General features: G+C 37.3%; 1 protein-coding gene and 1 non-coding gene across 4 annotated transcripts in view; both read right to left on the bottom strand.

Annotated features, from left to right (window-relative positions):
- The window catches only part of COL14A1 (collagen type XIV alpha 1 chain), a 207,997-nt gene that overhangs the window by 129,754 nt on the left and 60,593 nt on the right, over positions 1-17,650 (bottom strand). For all 3 annotated transcript variants that reach the window (XM_040625803.1, XM_008689298.2, XM_040625802.1), the window contains exons 7-14: positions 17,466-17,585; positions 15,489-15,653; positions 12,271-12,432; positions 7,068-7,219; positions 5,779-5,908; positions 4,867-5,012; positions 2,058-2,187; positions 120-259 (exon numbers count right to left, since the gene is read on the bottom strand). In XM_040625803.1, the coding sequence (XP_040481737.1) occupies positions 120-259; positions 2,058-2,187; positions 4,867-5,012; positions 5,779-5,908; positions 7,068-7,219; positions 12,271-12,432; positions 15,489-15,653; positions 17,466-17,585 (1,145 nt within the window). The remainder of the gene's footprint in view (positions 1-119; positions 260-2,057; positions 2,188-4,866; positions 5,013-5,778; positions 5,909-7,067; positions 7,220-12,270; positions 12,433-15,488; positions 15,654-17,465; positions 17,586-17,650) is intronic.
- Positions 3,166-3,272, bottom strand: LOC121101774. Its single transcript, XR_005833809.1, has one exon. It is a non-coding gene; the product is annotated as a U6 spliceosomal RNA (small nuclear RNA).

The following is a 17,650-nucleotide window of genomic DNA, read 5'->3' as shown; positions in this document are numbered from 1 at the left end:
TAAAGAATTTATATTGTTTTAAGCCACTACAGTTCTGGGATGATTAGTTACGCAGCCATAAAAAGCTAATATACACCCACCAGAAAAAAAAAAAAAAGACATTGTGATCCACAGCTTACCTCATTAATTTCAGTGCCATCTTCATTGTTATATACAATTCGATAACCACTGATCTTTCTTGATGTCGGGTCCCAGGCTAACCGAGCACTGTTAGAGCCAACATTGGAGATTCTCAGGTTTCTTGGTGGACTTAAAGGCACTTTGCAGTAAGCGGAATAGAAAATAATTAAAATGTTAAATAACATACACCTAAAAAAGCCAAAAAAAAAAAAAAAAAAAACCCCGAGCATCTTTGATTTCTAAACAACTTACATGTGAAAAATTTCACCCAGATGAAAATGTACAGCAAAGAAAATTAACATATTAACAAAGAAAAAACATATTAACAAAACCAAAAAAAAGGAATGAATAGCATTAATAAGTTACACATGCTTAGAAATAAACAAGATTTAGGTACATATTTTCTGTGTCCTTCTTCTCCAATCAATGCTATTATTACAGCCTGCTATAAATAAGAAACCTAATGGATCAAAAACCAGGGCACCTGAAATTAAATATTAGCTATTCACCTGTCATTTGGTGCTGGCGAAGTCACCCTCCCGCTCTTCTCCACAATTTCCCATGTGTAAAGCCTCTGTCCTCTCTACTTGGGTATCTACTAGGCATTTCCAACTTAACCTGTCCCAAACCAAACTACTGACTCCTACCACCTCCTCCAATCTTCTCTCTCAGTCTCTCCCTCTGAGCAAATGGAAACTCCATTCTTCCTATTGCTCAGGCCCAAAACCTTTGAATCATCCAAGATTCAGGTTTCTGAACATATGTCACCTTCCCACTGAGGTTCTCCAGGATCACCGTACATGAAATAATGCTTCCACCCCAATGCTACCGAACTCCCATCCCTGGTTTATTTCTTATATTGTGCTTTGATTGATCGACTGTCTCTCTCCCTCCATATATTGTAACTTCAGAGGCAGAGGGATTAATTTTGTTCCCAGCTTTATCCCCAATAAAGCAAGTTCTCAATATATGTATTTGTTGACTCCGTGAGTAGGAGTCCTGCCCTGGATAAATCCCACTGGCTTTGTGGGATGCTTGACTATCAATTCCACAGCTTTCTGTGCTTCTTCAAAGGGCCCTCTTCTGATTCAACAGATTAAAATTTGTCAACGATTTTTGAGATTTTCCTGAGCTTTTACAGGCTTAGAAATCCTTAAGGCTTATCCCATGCTCTATGAGTCTGAGATGCTCTGGAACTGATCAGTATAACTCATGTATCTCATTAAACCCTTACAATAGACTGCAAGGAGATTTTAATATCCTCATTATATAGGTCATAAAATTGAGGTAACTTGGCCAAGGTCACAGTTAGGAGGAACAGAGGAGTAGTTAGAGTTTAACTCGGGTAATCAATCAATCGATTCGTGAGCCTGTGATATAGTACTGCTAGAGCCAGCAAAGCAAAAACCTAGAAGACAAATAATGACAGTTGTCAGCCCCAGCCACAAAGTATGATGCTTCCTCACCCAATTAGGAAAAAGTGAAAATTAGTGAAAAGACCAATTCTTTTCACTCATCCAATACAGATTAACTATTTGGCAATAAAGAGCCTATAGAGTTTAGTGACGCTCTTAATACTTAAAGGGCTCGAGAGAAAGCACAGGAGAGAGAAAAGCAATATCATTATTTTAAGTGCTGCGTACACTTGTTCCACATTTTTCTGGAGTTCAGCAGTAGGGTGGAATAACGTCTAGTTTCCTTACTGCACAAAAATGCCAGTCCTAGGAACAGGTACCCAGAGACATCATTTTTTTTTAGGACCATTTCTCTCCTTTTTTGAACCAACTAGTATATTTCCTGCCACTAAATAAAATACACATTTTCTTAAGTTACAATTAGCTCTGAAGAGGTTTCAACCCAAGCCAGTATTTCCAATTTAGAATCCCAACATTTCTTTGGGCTTTTATTCCAGCATTTCCTCTGAATGAGCTGCTCACGTGTGGTTTCTTGGCCTGTAACAGGATCGCTGGCCTCTTCTCCAAACATGGCATAAACTGTAACTGTATATTCCGTATTGGGCAATAATCCACTCAATTCAATATCTGTGTGGGTGTCTCCAATTTTCATCTGAAAAGAACACACGTTATCAGATCGTTTGCCAATGTCTGTACCACTCATGTTGATCAGAGTGCAACTGAGTGAAGGTGAGACTTCATGGAATAAGATTTTGTCTCCTCACAACCCCTTATTCGAATGCTTCAGCCATCATTTTTCATTGTCTTGTGTCATTTTATATGAGGACCAGATGCCATGGAGCCACACAAAAGTGAACCTACCCATGCGTGCTGTTTTAGGATAACTCTTTACATCTGGACAAGTGGTAATCTCAGCCAGAATAACAGCGTCAAAAATTTAGTCCTCAGAAGAGTGTGGATGGAACTGAGTCAGAGATGTTGTCTAGAAAGAGTATAAGCTCTGGTCCAGCAAGCTGGGGACAGAGCCAAGTGGGCATCTCTCATCACTGGCTAATTCTAACCAGTCCCTTGGCTGGGTGCCCAGTTTTCACTTCAAGCCTGATTGAGCTCGACCAGTTTTGTTGCCCCATTCAACAAAGGGGCCCAAGCACTTGGATTGCAAGTTCTTTCCAGGATGCAGAAGAGATCAATCCACCTTGACATCCAATGTGGCAATTTGCTTTTTGATTCCGAGGTGACTTTTCTGAACCTTGGAGTCAAATACACTAGCCAACATTTTCGGTTCTGCGACAACTGCATGACAGCATGGTTTTACTTTTGTTTTGGAAGGAAGAAAAATATCTCCATAGTCAGTCTCCAATCACACTACTGCCAATGCTATTGTCAAATCAGAAATTTTAATTTTGAAATATTTCCACATCCATAAAATAAATGTGGAGAAAAGAATGTGATTCACCCTGATGCACCCACCACTCAAATTTAATAAATAGGAACATTTTGTCGTATTGACTTCCAATCTTATTTTTAAAAGAGCTAATATGTTCAGATAAAACAGAAGTTCTTTTTCTTTCTGTTCACTGTCTCTACCCTAATGTTGAGGTATACCTTACTGATCCAGTTTTTTTTTTTTTTAAATATGGAACGCTTCACGAATTTGCGTGTCATCCTTGCGCAGGGGCCATGCTAATCTTCTCTGTATCGTTCCAATTTTAGTATATGTGCTGCCGAAGCAAGCACCTGACCCAGTTTTTTACTTCTACTATGTATATAGTTCTGTATGTTTAACAATGTACATAAATGGAATCATATCAACATAATTTTTTGCAACTTTTTATCTGTCAATATTATATTTCAAGGTTTATCCATGTTGATGCACAGGGATAAAGATGACATTATTAATTCCTTTCTGGTATTCTTTTGCATAAATATTCTGCTATTTTCCATCCCTCTATTGATCAACATGTCAATCATTTGCAATATTGTGTTTTGAACAAATGCTTGCATCCCAAAAAGTCTTGCAGGAGGTTTCCTTATGATATATTCTTAAAAATTATACATATCTTTCACTTGATGACATATTTCAAATTATTCTCCAAGGCAGCTGTACCAATTTACACGTCAATTTACATACCAATTTACATGAATGATTCTGTTTCCCATATGCTCACTAACATGCAATTATTACTAAACTTTAAAAAATGTTTGCTAATCTACTGGGTGTGAACTGGTATTCCTTTCTTTCTTATTTTTCTCCTTCTTGGTGAAGCTGACCATCTTTCTAGCATCACTTTTTAAGTCTCCCTTCTGTCAAAATAATGCGGATCAACATTAAATCCAAATGAACTAAAGCTGTCTAAACCTTGGGAAAAAAAAAAAAACATGTCACCAAAGCTTTCTTCCTGTCACTCAGGTTCACCATACTTTTGCCCCTAAATATTTCTGTCACCAAAAGCAATGTTAAAGACAATGTTTAGGCAATAGCAAAGATTTGAGTTTTGAACTCCCTCTTGACCACTCTATCTGCCTAGTCAAACACTCCCAAGTGTTACAGACATTTCCTAGTCATTGCTTGAATATCTATATTATAGTACAATCATTCCTTATAAATTAAAAACAAAGGCTAAAATAAAATAAATCACTTGAAAGTCAAAATTCATTATTTAAAATGAAATGAATGCAAAAAGAATCCATGCTGATATATTTTTCTACTTCTCAAATTAGGAAAAAAGTTTCTAAGTCAGTGTACATATGGGAAACAGCCATTTGTGAATTGCATACAGCAATATAAATTATAACAAATTTCTCTAGAATCATTTGCTAATACTTAGTATGAGCCTTAATAATTTGCATGCCCTTTGAAAAAAGAAATTCCATGTCCAGGAATTTATCCTAAGGAAGTAATCTAACAACCTTGCTAAGTTATATGTTAAGAATGATCACAAAAGCATATTTATCCAACACACGATCTAAATGCCCAATCACATGAAATAAATTAAACATGGCCTGGTGCAAAACAACACTGTAACACTATAGCACCATTTAAACAACCATATAAAATATTAGTTAATTGTATGAAAAGATATTCATAATAAATAAAATGAAAACAGAAGACTACAAAACCATTCCCATTTGTTATGCTTTAAAAATGCATTAAAAAGGACTTAAGTAAATGTTAACAATAGCTATTTCTAGGTGGGGCGGTTACAAGTGATTTTCCCCCTTTAACTAATGTGAATTTTTAAGTTTTATACATTACATTTTTAGAATTAAAAAAAAATCCATTCTCAGGAAGTCAAAGATTCTAGAACTCTAGTAGGCAGCAGGTGGTTACCTCTTTTTCATCCCCAGCCAGACCCTCCGTGAGAGGAGCATAGAGAATCAGGTATCCTGAGGCTCCAGGCACTGCATTCCATTTTGCCCTCAGACTGTTCTCAGTTACATCGTACAGTTCAAGGTCGGAAACCATGGGTAAAGCAACTGCAAGAGATTTTTTTTTTTAATGTTCAGCCATTTATCAGTATGCTTGTCTATTTCTAGGTATTGTCTAGTATCTAGGTATTACTACCTACTAAGTAAACATAGCTTATTTTCAGATAATATTCATCCTTAAATATGTTCACACAGTCATGCCAACCCCTTCTGGGAGGGTAAACATAGTGAATGTTTAAAAGCAGGAACAACATCTTCTAGTTTCTTATATCCCAACGCAGTGATGGGCACATTTCTCTGGGAGCCAGTAGAGAGCAAGGAGACTGTTCTGACCATTGTTTTCTGCCCATTGCCAAGCATAGTGTCTGCCGTGAAGCAGCTATTAAAAACAGTCATTGTGTCACTTAGTAAATGACAGAATGGGTGGCTGGATGAACAAATACATGAATGAATATATACCTATCCACGCAATCACAGACAGTGAGGAGACATGAGTGAGTCAGTAGTTAAATTAGTTCATAATACACATTCACTAAATACTTGTTGATTAAGTGAATACATGTATTTCACACGCTTCACCACCAAGGTTGCTCTCTCCCTAATCAAAGCAGAGATTTATAATATCCCTCTCGATATGTAGCACCTGCAAACCGTAACTACAGCATGGACCCGTACCGCATAGAACACCACAAACACTGCCTATGAATTTGATTCAGGACGGCCATCAATCCAACCTGAGCAGAATTCCAACTTAAGAAGGGCCACCTAAGCAATGCTGTACAAGGTCAGACGTGGGGTAGAATTCAATACATACGTGTGGTTTCAGTTCCCCGGAGGCCTTCACTGGCCGTGTGAGCATATATTGCGAAGACTGCTATCTGATATTCAGTTAAAGACATTAGGCCTTTCAACATCGTGGAAGACACACTTCCATCCACCACCACCTGATTAAAGAACAGTTTGAGGAATGAGAGTATGGAATATCTGACACGCAGAATTGAAACCAAAGAGCAAAATATCTCTAGCAAGAACATGTCATTCAATATTTTCTTATTTGTGCCACATCGTCTTTTCCACTGTGGCGGTCAATTCTCCTTGAATTTCTCCGGGAAGTGATGTGCCTTTTATGGAGTATATCCAAAAGTCCCTTATTAAGTCATATCTAATGGAGAGTGTCTTCCCCAGGCTAACTGTTATCCTAACCACCTCCACTTAAAATAGTTGACATGTGGTATTTTTCCATGAAGTTTTGGGAAGCATTTAACAGACTTATTAGTCATGAAAAAGGTAGAAGTATTGGAAGTACTCTGACTTCTTTTTCAGTCCAGATGATTTAAAAATCTCCCTGATCTACTTCTCGAACACTTAAAAAATTTTTTAAATCTTGCCATAATACAGAAGAATATTGTGAAACACGCTGAGGTCAACCAAAGGTTAGAACCACAAAAGGTTTGTACTTCAAAAAAAAAAGGAGGGGGGGAGATTTCATCACATTTTAACATATTCCCTGTGATTGCTGTGTCAAAGGTAGGAAATGGGAAAGATCCAATCAATCACCTGGCAATAGGTGTTCTCTCCTGTGATGGCCAAACCATGAAAAAAGCCAGCGCAGATGCTTTATTAAATGGCTTGTCAATTGCACTAATCTCCACAAATGTCCAGGAAATCCTAATCCTTGGAGGACTATATGACCACATAATTTGGAAACCACAGACTTCATTAAGGCAGACAATTCGGACCACTCCCAAAGTAGAAAGGCTACATGAATAGCAAAAAGGGGCTCTGGCGACATAATGAACTACTGATTCATTCTGCTTTAGAACTTGCTAATTTAAAAAAGGAAGAAGTCAAAATAAGTTGTTAGAAATGAACACATGACCCGTTCTGAGGGTTACTGGACAGAGGTAGGAGGAGAAAGTAAGAATGCCATAACCAGAGAGATGGGAGAACAACGTAGATGCTTGGAAATGTATTTCAGTCCAATGAATTTTAACATTGGACAGAACAATCTCATTATATATGTGCATTTCTGTCTTGTCCTCACTACTGTGGAAGACTTGAAAGAATGAAAATAATGGTTTGAAAATATCGTCTCCTTATTACCTCGTCTGGTTTTCCACCCCTGGCAGGATAATACACGACTCTGTATTTTTCCACTTTTCCTGGGGCATGAGTCCAGTTAACCATAAAGCTTCTGGCAGTGACTTCAGAAGTAATCAGCTCTGTCGGCGGCCCAATGGTGGCAAGAGCTGAGGCTAAAGTATAGAAATACATAACGTGAACCTCTTTCCTAAAATTACTTCTCATAAGCCTAGGAAACTCCATTAGTGAGAAATGACTATTGGTTTTGTGCTACCTCTAAGATTTCATCTCTAGACAAATTGATTCAATTATTCATTTCTGCATTTGTTCATTGAAACATTTAAGTGCCTATTACGTACCAATCACTATGCTAGATTCTGAGGATACAAACTTAAATAAGATAGTCTTTGACTCTAAGAAACTTTCTTAAAGATATTGCTATAGAATAATTAAAAAAACAGAAACAGAAACATAACATCGATTGAGCACAGGTGTATCTAAAGGTGCTCTCCTGAGCTCTTTAGAAGTATTATTTTCTTTAATTATCAGTAGTTACTATTATTGTTCCCATTTTGTAGGTGAGAAACCAAGGCACAAGGAAATTAAATAACTTGACCAAGTCTCACAACGAGTAAGTATCAGAGCTGAGATTGATACTTGAGTTTTTGATATAAAAGCCTGTGTTTTTAAGCATTGGGGGTACAGTTTCTTTACGGAAAACTTCAATTCAACAAATGGCCAGTATCTAAAAGTAAAAAGAGAAGAAAAGGCAACTAACGTATACTGAATGTTCACTATAAGCTAGATACTATGTAAGCACTTTGTGTATGTTATCCACACATTAAAGCAAATGACTCTGTAAAAGATTTGGGACATGTAAAGTTCAAAGTTCTTGAGCTTTAGGATTTCTTATCCTCTGCGGAATTATGCAAAGCAACCTTAATAACCATATTAATGAGAAAAAAAAAACATAGTTACTGAACACTTAATTATGACCAGGAACTATATTATATGCTCTATCAACAACCACAGGTAGAGTTTTTGTGGGAAAAATTGGTCCCTAAAGTAGTCTTATTAAGTTGCTCAGAGAAATGTATTCAAGAAACTACTACTTGGCTGTCCAACCTAGTCCCAAGAGAGCTGGTCCAGAGAAGGAGGAATGATGGAAGAGATGTAGCCAAATAAAATCATTCCACACCCTGGATACAATGAAGGCAGGAAATAAAATCAAGTTCTCAAAGGAGGATCTGGATATTACCCTCTTCTGGGATCACAACCCTGTAAACCAGATATAACATGCAGACCAATGATATCATGAGGGACAAAGGTTAAAAAAATACATGATGGCTGTCCTTCCAGGAAGACAGAATTGATGTACTTTTCCCTATTATTTCCACTAAGTACAACTAAAAATTCTGGAAATTATGTAATAAGACAAGCTTAAGAAGACACTGAAAGAGAGAAGAAAGTATATGGGTGAGGGATTACAGGACCAGAAGAATGATACAGTGATTCATCCCCTGAGTTTTCTTTTCACCTCATACGTCCTAGACATGGAGCTAAAGAATCCAGAATCTATTGACAAGAAGACTGGACAGAAAAATTAGCAAGGATATAGAACTCAACAAAACCATCAACCAAAGGGATCCAGTCAAACTTATAGAACATTGCACATGACAATAGCAGAATACACAACCCTTTCAAGCACCCACTGAGAATGTAACAAGATAACCATATCCTAGGCCAGAAAACAAACCTCAGAAAATTTAAAACAATAAAAATAACACGGAGTGTGTTCTCTAATGACAGTGAAATCAAACTTAGAAACCAATCACAGAAAGGTAGCATAAAAACACTCAAACACTTTGAAATTATAAACAACCACTTCTAAATAATCAATGGGTCAAAGAGGACAGGTCAAAGAAGATAAAAAATATTTTGAAATGAATAAAAATGAAAATACAACATATCAAAATTTGTAAAGCACAGCTAAAGCAGTGCTGAGAAAGAAAATTATAGCATTGAAGTAATTACATTAGAAAAAGAGGAAACATTGAAGATCAGTAATCCAAGTTCTCATCTCAACAATCCAGAAAAGTATGACCAAGATAAACCAAAACCAGTAAAAGAAAGAAAATAAGAAAAATAAGAGCAGAAATCAATGAAATTAAAAACAGAGGAAAAGTAGAGAAAATAAATGAAACCAAGAGCCAATTCTTTGAAAAGATTTTGTTTCAAGAACAAACCTCTAGCAAGTTTGAGAAATGAAAAAAAAGAGAGAAAGAGAAGACAATAATTACCAATATCAAGGGGAAAAAAAACCACAGACTATCACTACAGACCCTATAGACATCAAATGAAGAATAATAAGGGAATACTATGAACAACTTTCCACACATATATTCTACAAATTCTATGGAATGAACCAATTCCTTGAGAAGCAGAAAGTCTCCCCCTAAGATGGGGAATAAGTCAAGGATGTTCAGTCTCATCACTCTCGTTCAACACAGTATGGGAAATTTCAGCCAGGGAAACAAGGCAAGAAAATAAGAAGCACAGTGATCAAAAGCAAAGAAATAAAACTATCCCTATTTGCAAAGGATACGATTTATTGTCTACATAGAAAAATCTCTGAAAATTTAGAGAAAAAAAATCCTATAATTAGCAAATTCAAGTAATAAGGTCATAGGACACAAAATAAACATACAAAAATATAATTGTATCCGTGTATACTCACAATGAACATGTGGACACCAAAATAAAAATAAAATATAACTAAAATTCCTCAAAATAAAATTAAATACAGAGATATAAACAGAACAAAACCTGTATAGAACTTATATCCTGGAAACTACGAAATGCAGATGAAGAAATCAAAGGATATCAAAACCAATGGAGGAATTTACCATGTTTGAGGACTGGAAGAATCCACACAGTAATGATGTCCGTTCTTCTGATGTTAATATTTGATAATTGAGAATTGATTTAATGCAATTCTTGACAAAATCCCAACAAGATTTTTTGTAGAATAAAGATTTCTCTAATATTTATATGGAAAGGTAAAGAAAGTAAAATAGTGAAAGCAATTTTCAAACAGAATAATCAAGTGGGAGAATTCAGTCCATCCAATCTCAAGACTTATATAGCTACAGGAAATCAAGATTGTAGGATGTTGGAAGAGGGTTAGACTCATAGACCCAATAGAACAGAATAGAGAATCCAGATATAACCCCACACAAATGTGCCCAACTGATCCTTGACGAAGGTACAAAGCAATTCAATGGCAGAAATAGAGCATTTTGAGGAAGCAGTGCTGGAGTAATAGTATGTCGATAGGTGAAAAAACCAAAAAGCCTTGAACTAAACTTCAAATCTTTTACAAAAATTTAACCTGGGTCATGGACTTATATGTAAAACATAGAACTTTTAGAATAAAAATACACAAGAAAATTTTTAGCGTTTACGGCCAAAGAGTCCTTAGTTAAACTTGATACCAAAAGGAATAAGCATAAAATGCAAAATTGATAAATTGGACTTAATCACAACTTAAAACTTGTGCTCTGCAAAAGACCTTGTTAAAAGGATGAAAAGACAAGCTATAGGTTGGGGGAAAATAGTAACAAACCACATATCTAATAAAGGATCAGTATCTAGAAAATAAATGAAGAATTGTCAAAACTCAACTGTTAAAAACTAAACATGCACACGCACACACACATTCATCTAATTAGAAAATGGGCAAAAGATATGAACAGCCTTAGAGCAAATACAGATGTAAAATAAGCATGCAAAAAAGATGTCCCATTTCATTAGCCAACAAGGAAATGCACATTAAAACCACAGTGAGATACCAGTACATACTTATCAGAATGCCTAGAATAAAATATAGTAACAACAAATATGGGTGACAATGCACAGAAACAGAACCACTCATCTATTGCCAGTGGGAATGCAGACTGCTGCAGCTTCCCTGGAAAATAACGTGGCGGTTTCCTAACACTAAGCTAAACATGTTGCTACAATATGATGCACCATTGTGCAGTCCGGGCATCCTCCCAGCGAAATGAAAACTTATGTTCACACAAGAACCTATATGGGAACATTCATAGCAGATTTGTTTGTAAAAGCCAAAAATGAAAACAATTCAGATGTCTTCCTTCCCTTTTTAAAAATAATTTTATTTTATTTTAATCCAATTAATTAACATATACTGTATTATTAGTTTCAGAGGAAGAATTTAGGGATTCATCAGTTGCATGTAACACCCAGTGCTCATTCCATCACATGTCCTCCTTAATGCCCATCACCCAGTTACCCCATCCCCCCACCTCCCCACCCCTCCAGCAACCCTCAGTTTGTTTCCTATGGTTAAGTGTCTCTCATGCTTTGTCTCCCTCTCTGATTTCATCTGATTTTATTTTTCCCTCCCCTCTTCTATGTTCCTCTGTTTTGTTTCTTAAATTCCAATATGAGTGAAATCATATGATAGCTGTCTTTCTCTGATTGACTTTCAATGTGTTTGTGGTTAAACAGACTGTGGTTCGTCCATATCACGGACTATGACAGAGCAGTAAAAAGGGAAGAGCTACTGATATATGCAACAAGGAGGGCGAACCGCCAGGAAATTATCCTGAATTTAACAAGGCAGTCCCCAAAGAGGACATACCACATAATTCCATTTATATCATGTTTTCAAAATGAAACATATTTAGAGATGTGGTTGTGCAGGGTGAGGGAGAGGTTGTGGGGAGGGTAAGTGAATGGGGCCATAAGAGGACAACAGGGATGATCCCCATGGTGATGGAAGTGTTCTGTACTTCGGCTCTCAATTCCAGTATCCTGCCTGCGATACTGTACTGGAGTTTTGGAATATGTCACCATTAAGGGGAACTGGTAAAGTATACACAATCTGTCTCGACTATTTCTTACAACTTTATATGAATGTGCAATTACCTCAAAATCCAAAGTTGAGTTAAAAACAAACACACATGATGGTCTAATGCAACACCATGGAGAAAATGATCTCGTGGTGAAACTATTCCTCCCTCAGTGGGATGTCAGTATATTCCCTTTCTACTCTGATGATTCACGTCTTAGGGGAATAAAAGGCTCTATTTAGAAAGTCAACATGAAAAATGAGAAGAATTTTCATAATCCATGACAGACTTTTGGGCAGAGTAATATCCACATGCACAGAGTGACCGCCTTCTGTTCCTCGCTTTACCTTTGATCTCCCTGTCCTGTTCTTCCACCCGGGAGCAGACAGTCCTCGTCAGGCTTTCCACAACTGTGTGCATCAGGTCAAACTCGGCGACATTGTACACGTGAGTGCTGTCTGGTTCAGAGGCGATCTCCCGCAGTTCGTTCTCATCTGCGTTTTTCACCCCTGGCATTGAGGCCAACAGGGAGGATCGTGAAATTCATGCCCCATTTGAAAAACCAACCTCCGTGAGCCTGTCCTGAGCCCATCGGTACCCCCTGCAACAGAAGCATCTGCTACTTTAAAGAGGTGCATCTCATGTCAGATTGTTTTGTAAAAATCACCTTCAGCGTCATTTTTAGATGATTACATCCTAATTTTGTTCAGTGTATCTTAATAGGAAGATGCATTAATGAAACTAACTTCTGTCTTGCATGAATAGTGCAGAAGCAATAGTAATTAAACCAGCATTCTAAACTAGCAAAACCCTAGGCTTAAATTTCTATAAAATAAGTTTACTTAAATTAAGAACTACTGTTAAAATAAAAATTTTATATATATATATATATATATATACACATATATATACTATGTATATACTAGTACACTATATACTATATATACTATACTATGTATAGTATTATTAGATAACATTAAGGAAAAACTTGGGGGAAAAGTTTTTAACATATTCAAATACAACCACTGCAATTTTGCTAATGCAAATAGGGAAGCTCTACTTCTCCCACATTATTTGTGGAATTCCATTGCTACAAGTCAAGCACAATGCTGGGTGTTTGGAATGCAGCAAGGAACAGAGTAAGACAGAAAATCCTCAGCTCCCATGCAACTTTCCCAGTCTATCTGAGCAGTGGATGCTAACACTTAGAGTGCACCTGCTATGCCCCAGGAACTGCAGTGTTTTACATATATGGACACATTTAATCCTCACAACCAACCCTATCAGTTTGGCACTATTGTTTCCCCCACTGTGTGAATCAGTAAACTGCTGCACAGAGAGGTTAATTAACTTGTTCAAGGAAACACATCAGTAAGTGTATAGCTGGGATTCCCACCGGGTAGATCCAAAGTCATATGCTCTTAACTACTATATCATGTCACCTCTCAGAAGACCGAAAATTGAAATGAGTAAGGGAAATTCTGTATAGAAAAGGAAGGCACAGGGTTGGGTTTTATGAGTGTGGAGGTAGATTTCTCTTCCCCAGGCTTCAGCAAACAAGGAGCCTTTCTTTATAAATCTGTCATTGCAATCATCTAAGGGCATTTTTTTTTTTAAGAAAGTTACTATGGAAGCAGGGAAGAGAGATTACCTAGGGCAACATGAATGACTTCTCAGATGCCTGGCTGTGCCATTTAATTTATCTTCCAACTTCAACATATTAAGTGACAAAGTGTTAGTCGTCTCTGAACAATGTGCTTTAGGGGGTTATAAGATAATAAATACTAATGATTTCCACGTAATTTCCAGAGGAAAAAGTCCAAATTACATCTGTGAGCTCACTTAAAGTTTTGTTTAAAAACTCATCCATTCATTAGCAACAAGACCACAGAATGGAAATGAGACACATAAATTAACCCCATTAGTTTGTTGTCTAAAAAGATTTCCTCTGTTGGACAAAAGGAGAGTAAAATAAAAATAAAATTAGGTACATTTCTCTGATGTTTCTTGCCTGAAGGACTTCAACAAAAGCTTCTAAAATGTACGATTGGATCTGTGTCCACGGGAACAAAACACCGAGCACATTAAGAGACAATGAACTTAATGTCAATAATGTTTTTGATGGCTTTTAGGTAAAACCAACAAATTTGTATTCATGTAAGAATATTCTAGAAAAAAAAAAAACCCTAACAACAACAACAACAAAAAGTATATTCTAGGGAAGACAACCCCAAATCTCTACTATCTCTCTCTCTCACCTTTCCAAAGAAAATAGTTTGCTGCAAACAGCTTAGGAAAAAAAAAGAAAAGGTCATTGTGACTTGGAAGGAATTTGTTCTGTAAGGATTTTGCCTTGCTCATCTGTGTCCCAGCACCCACCCCAATGCCTGGCACAATGCATGTAAGCACAAACTTCTTGAATGGGACACTTTATAAATCACATTTCCAGTAGAAAATCTAGGAACAGGTCAGACGAATTGTTTCTTGTTTGGGGATTTTGTTTTGATTTGTTCTGTTTTGTTTTGGTTGGTCTCTACTAAGTAAAAGACCTTCCTGCTGCCAAAGAAACTGTACATATTTTAATGGAGAGGAAAGTTGCATCATCTAAATGTTTTGCAGTTCTTCTGAATGTGTGACACATGTATCCTTTTCCACCAGAATGATACCTTATAAAGAGTTCATCTCAAAGAAATAATACTGCATATCTAGAACTTTATGCTTTCTAAATAGCTGCAGGACCTGAATTCCTTGAAAACGATAAACTGGTTTCTCCTTTACCATCAGAGAAGAGTTTGCTATAAAGCAATACTAAAGAGACAGTCCTGGGGGCGCCTGGGTGGCACAGCGGTTGGGCATCTGCCTTCGGCTCAGGGCGTGATCCCGGCATTATGGGATCGAACCCCACATCAGGCTCCTCCGCTATGAGCCTGCTTCTTCCTCTCCCACTCCCCCTGCTTGTGTTCCCTCTCTCGCTGGCTGTCTCTATCTCTGTCGAATAAATAAATAAAAAATCTTAAAAAAAAAAAAAAAAGAGGCCTGGGGCGCCTGGGTGGCTCAGTGGGTTAAGCATCTGACTCTTGGTTTCAGCTCAGGTCATGATCTCAGGGTCATGATCTCAGGGTTGTGAGATCAAGACCCGAGTCAGGCTCTGTGCTCAGCGGGGAGTCTGCTTGAGATCCTCTCCCTCTCTCTCTCTCTGTCCCTCCCCCCTCTCCTCTCTCTCTCAAATAAATAAATAAATCTTTACAAAAGAGAGAGAGAGAGAGAGAAAGTCCTAAGCTAACAGACATGTACCTAACCTTTGCGTGCTACTTTATGCTTTCACATTCTATGGACAGCATCTCATGCAGAGATCCTCTCACTAAAGGGTACATGAAAGTTACCACCACTTCCATCTTAAATGTAATGAAGTTGGGCTCAGATCACAAGACTGGCTAGACTAGAGTCAGGACTAGAAACTGTCCAGGTCTCCTGGCTTTCAATGAAGTGTACTTTCACTATATATTGTTTTAAGTAGTTGTGTGTCTGTGCCCATTATTGAAATAAGACCATGAATAGCACATACCTATGGCAAACAGTTCCACCCCAGATTCACGGAGGTTTCTAGATGGTGGAATAATATCATCTTGGGACTTTCCATCTGTGATTAAAATGCCAATTTTGGACACTCCAGCCCTTGCTCCTGCTTCTGGTTTAAAGCTATTTTCAAAAATGTAGTTCAAAGCAAGACCTGGGAGAAAACAAGAAAAAATAAACACAAACCAATTACCTCTAATAAAAAGCCTTCCAATTCTGCAAAATGTAACCACAACATGAGTAACTTGTTGAGCTAAAAGTTTTTTTATTAGATAGGAATTTTTTTTATTATGTTAGTCACCATACAGTACTTCATTAGTTTTTGATGTAGTGTTCCATGCTTCATTCTTTGAGTATAACACCCAGTGCTCCATGCAATACATGCCCTCCTTAATACCCATCACCGTGCTAACCCACCTCCACATCCTCCTCCCCTCTGAAACCCTCAGTTTGTTTCCTGGAGTCCACAGTCTCTCATAGTTCGTCTCCCCTCCTGATTCCCCCCCTTTCATTTTTCCCTTCCTTCTCCTGATGTCCTCCATGCTATTCCTTATGTTCCACATATAAGTGAAACCATGTGATAATTGTCTTTTTCTGCTTGACTTATTTCACTTAGCAGAGATATGAATTTTCATCTTCATTTTTACAGTGACCTTTTTTCGATGGATCTGATGAAAACCTAAAATCCTTCGGAATAGAGGTAATATGAATAACTGAATAGTCCATCATTTCAGAAACTAGCATTTGTAAATAACATTAAATTTATAGCCAATCGATGTTGACAGATCTGTGTACAAGAAAATGTAAACTTTTATAATTTAGGATGAAGCAAGAATACCCACACAGAAGCAACAACCCCAAATATTATCAAAAATTTGTTTACGATAGTCCAAAGAGCCAAAGATTCTCCCTCTCTCTCTCTCTCTTTTTAGGGATAGTGGAGGCAGATCCAAAATGATCACTGAATTCTTGCCTTTTGAGCGTGACACTTTTCATCCAGGAAAAAAATAAGAAATGCTGCAATATTGTTATAAAATTTGCATTTAATGGAGTTTTTTATTCTATTAACAAAAAATTATGCCTCAAACTGGCAAAGCAATTATCGAGATTTCAATGGTTTACTTAAAAGTCAATGATAACATCACTACTGTTTAAAATGAGCATCTGCATTGCTCACCTATAGAAGAAAATAGCAGGTACTAAAGTTAAAACCTGTGACAACCTCTTGTGGCTGGAATAGTTATAATCTAAATATTCTTACATTCCTTGTTTACCAAAGTACTGGTAAGCCAAAGATCCATAAATATTTTTATGATAACTACCGATTACAGAATAAAGCCAAAGAAAACACCTTCCTTGAAAATAAATAAGGTAGAAATTTATTTTCATTTAAATGATGGGTGGCTAGGAGCCCCTGGGTGACTCAGTGGGTTGAGTGTCCAACTCTTAATTTCAGCTCAGGTCATGATCTCTGGGACCCAGGATCGAGCCCCAAGTCAGGCTCCACGCTCAGTGCCGAGTCTGCTTGGGATTCTCTCTCACTCTCTTTGCCCCTCCCCCCACTCAAGCATGCTCTCTCTCTAAAATAAATAAATAAAATATTTTAAAATAATAATTAAAAAAATAAATGATGGGGTGGCTAGAGGAGAAACCAGGTGAAAAGTGGAAGGAAAATGAACTGGCAAAAGCTAAGACAGCCCCCGACAGACTGTCAGCCTCGGCATTGTTCCATCTCCTCCTGGCCCAGCCAAGCCCTTCTGGGGACATTACATTCATGTAGCGAAAGGAATGGTGTGTCTGGGTTTTAATTCTTAAGGCTGAGTTTGAGAAAAGAGTCATCTAAGAATTTCAGATTTTAGTTTGGTTTAAAAACACTATGCCAAGTCTTACAAAGTGACAGAATGAAGAAATGAAACAAATCTTTGGCAAGATACATTGCTAAAAACATGAACTAAATGAAACATACCTGTTAGCGTGTTTCCTCCCTTATAGGGTAGATTCCGGACCGCTTCAATGACCTCATCTTTTGTGTTAAAGGCATTCAAGTGCCATTCTATTCGGGGGTCACCACTATACTGTGCAAGACCTGGTAAAAAAGATGAGACAGCCCACCCAGAAATGATGGGTTACTCAAAGATCTAGTGGACTATT

Source organism: Ursus maritimus, unplaced genomic scaffold, assembly GCF_017311325.1.
Source record: "Ursus maritimus isolate PB19 unplaced genomic scaffold, ASM1731132v1 scaffold_9, whole genome shotgun sequence".
Classification (NCBI taxonomy): Eukaryota; Metazoa; Chordata; class Mammalia; order Carnivora; family Ursidae; genus Ursus; species Ursus maritimus.
Note: the sequence above shows the minus strand (reverse complement) of the source record. Positions and strands in the feature narration are given on the sequence as shown.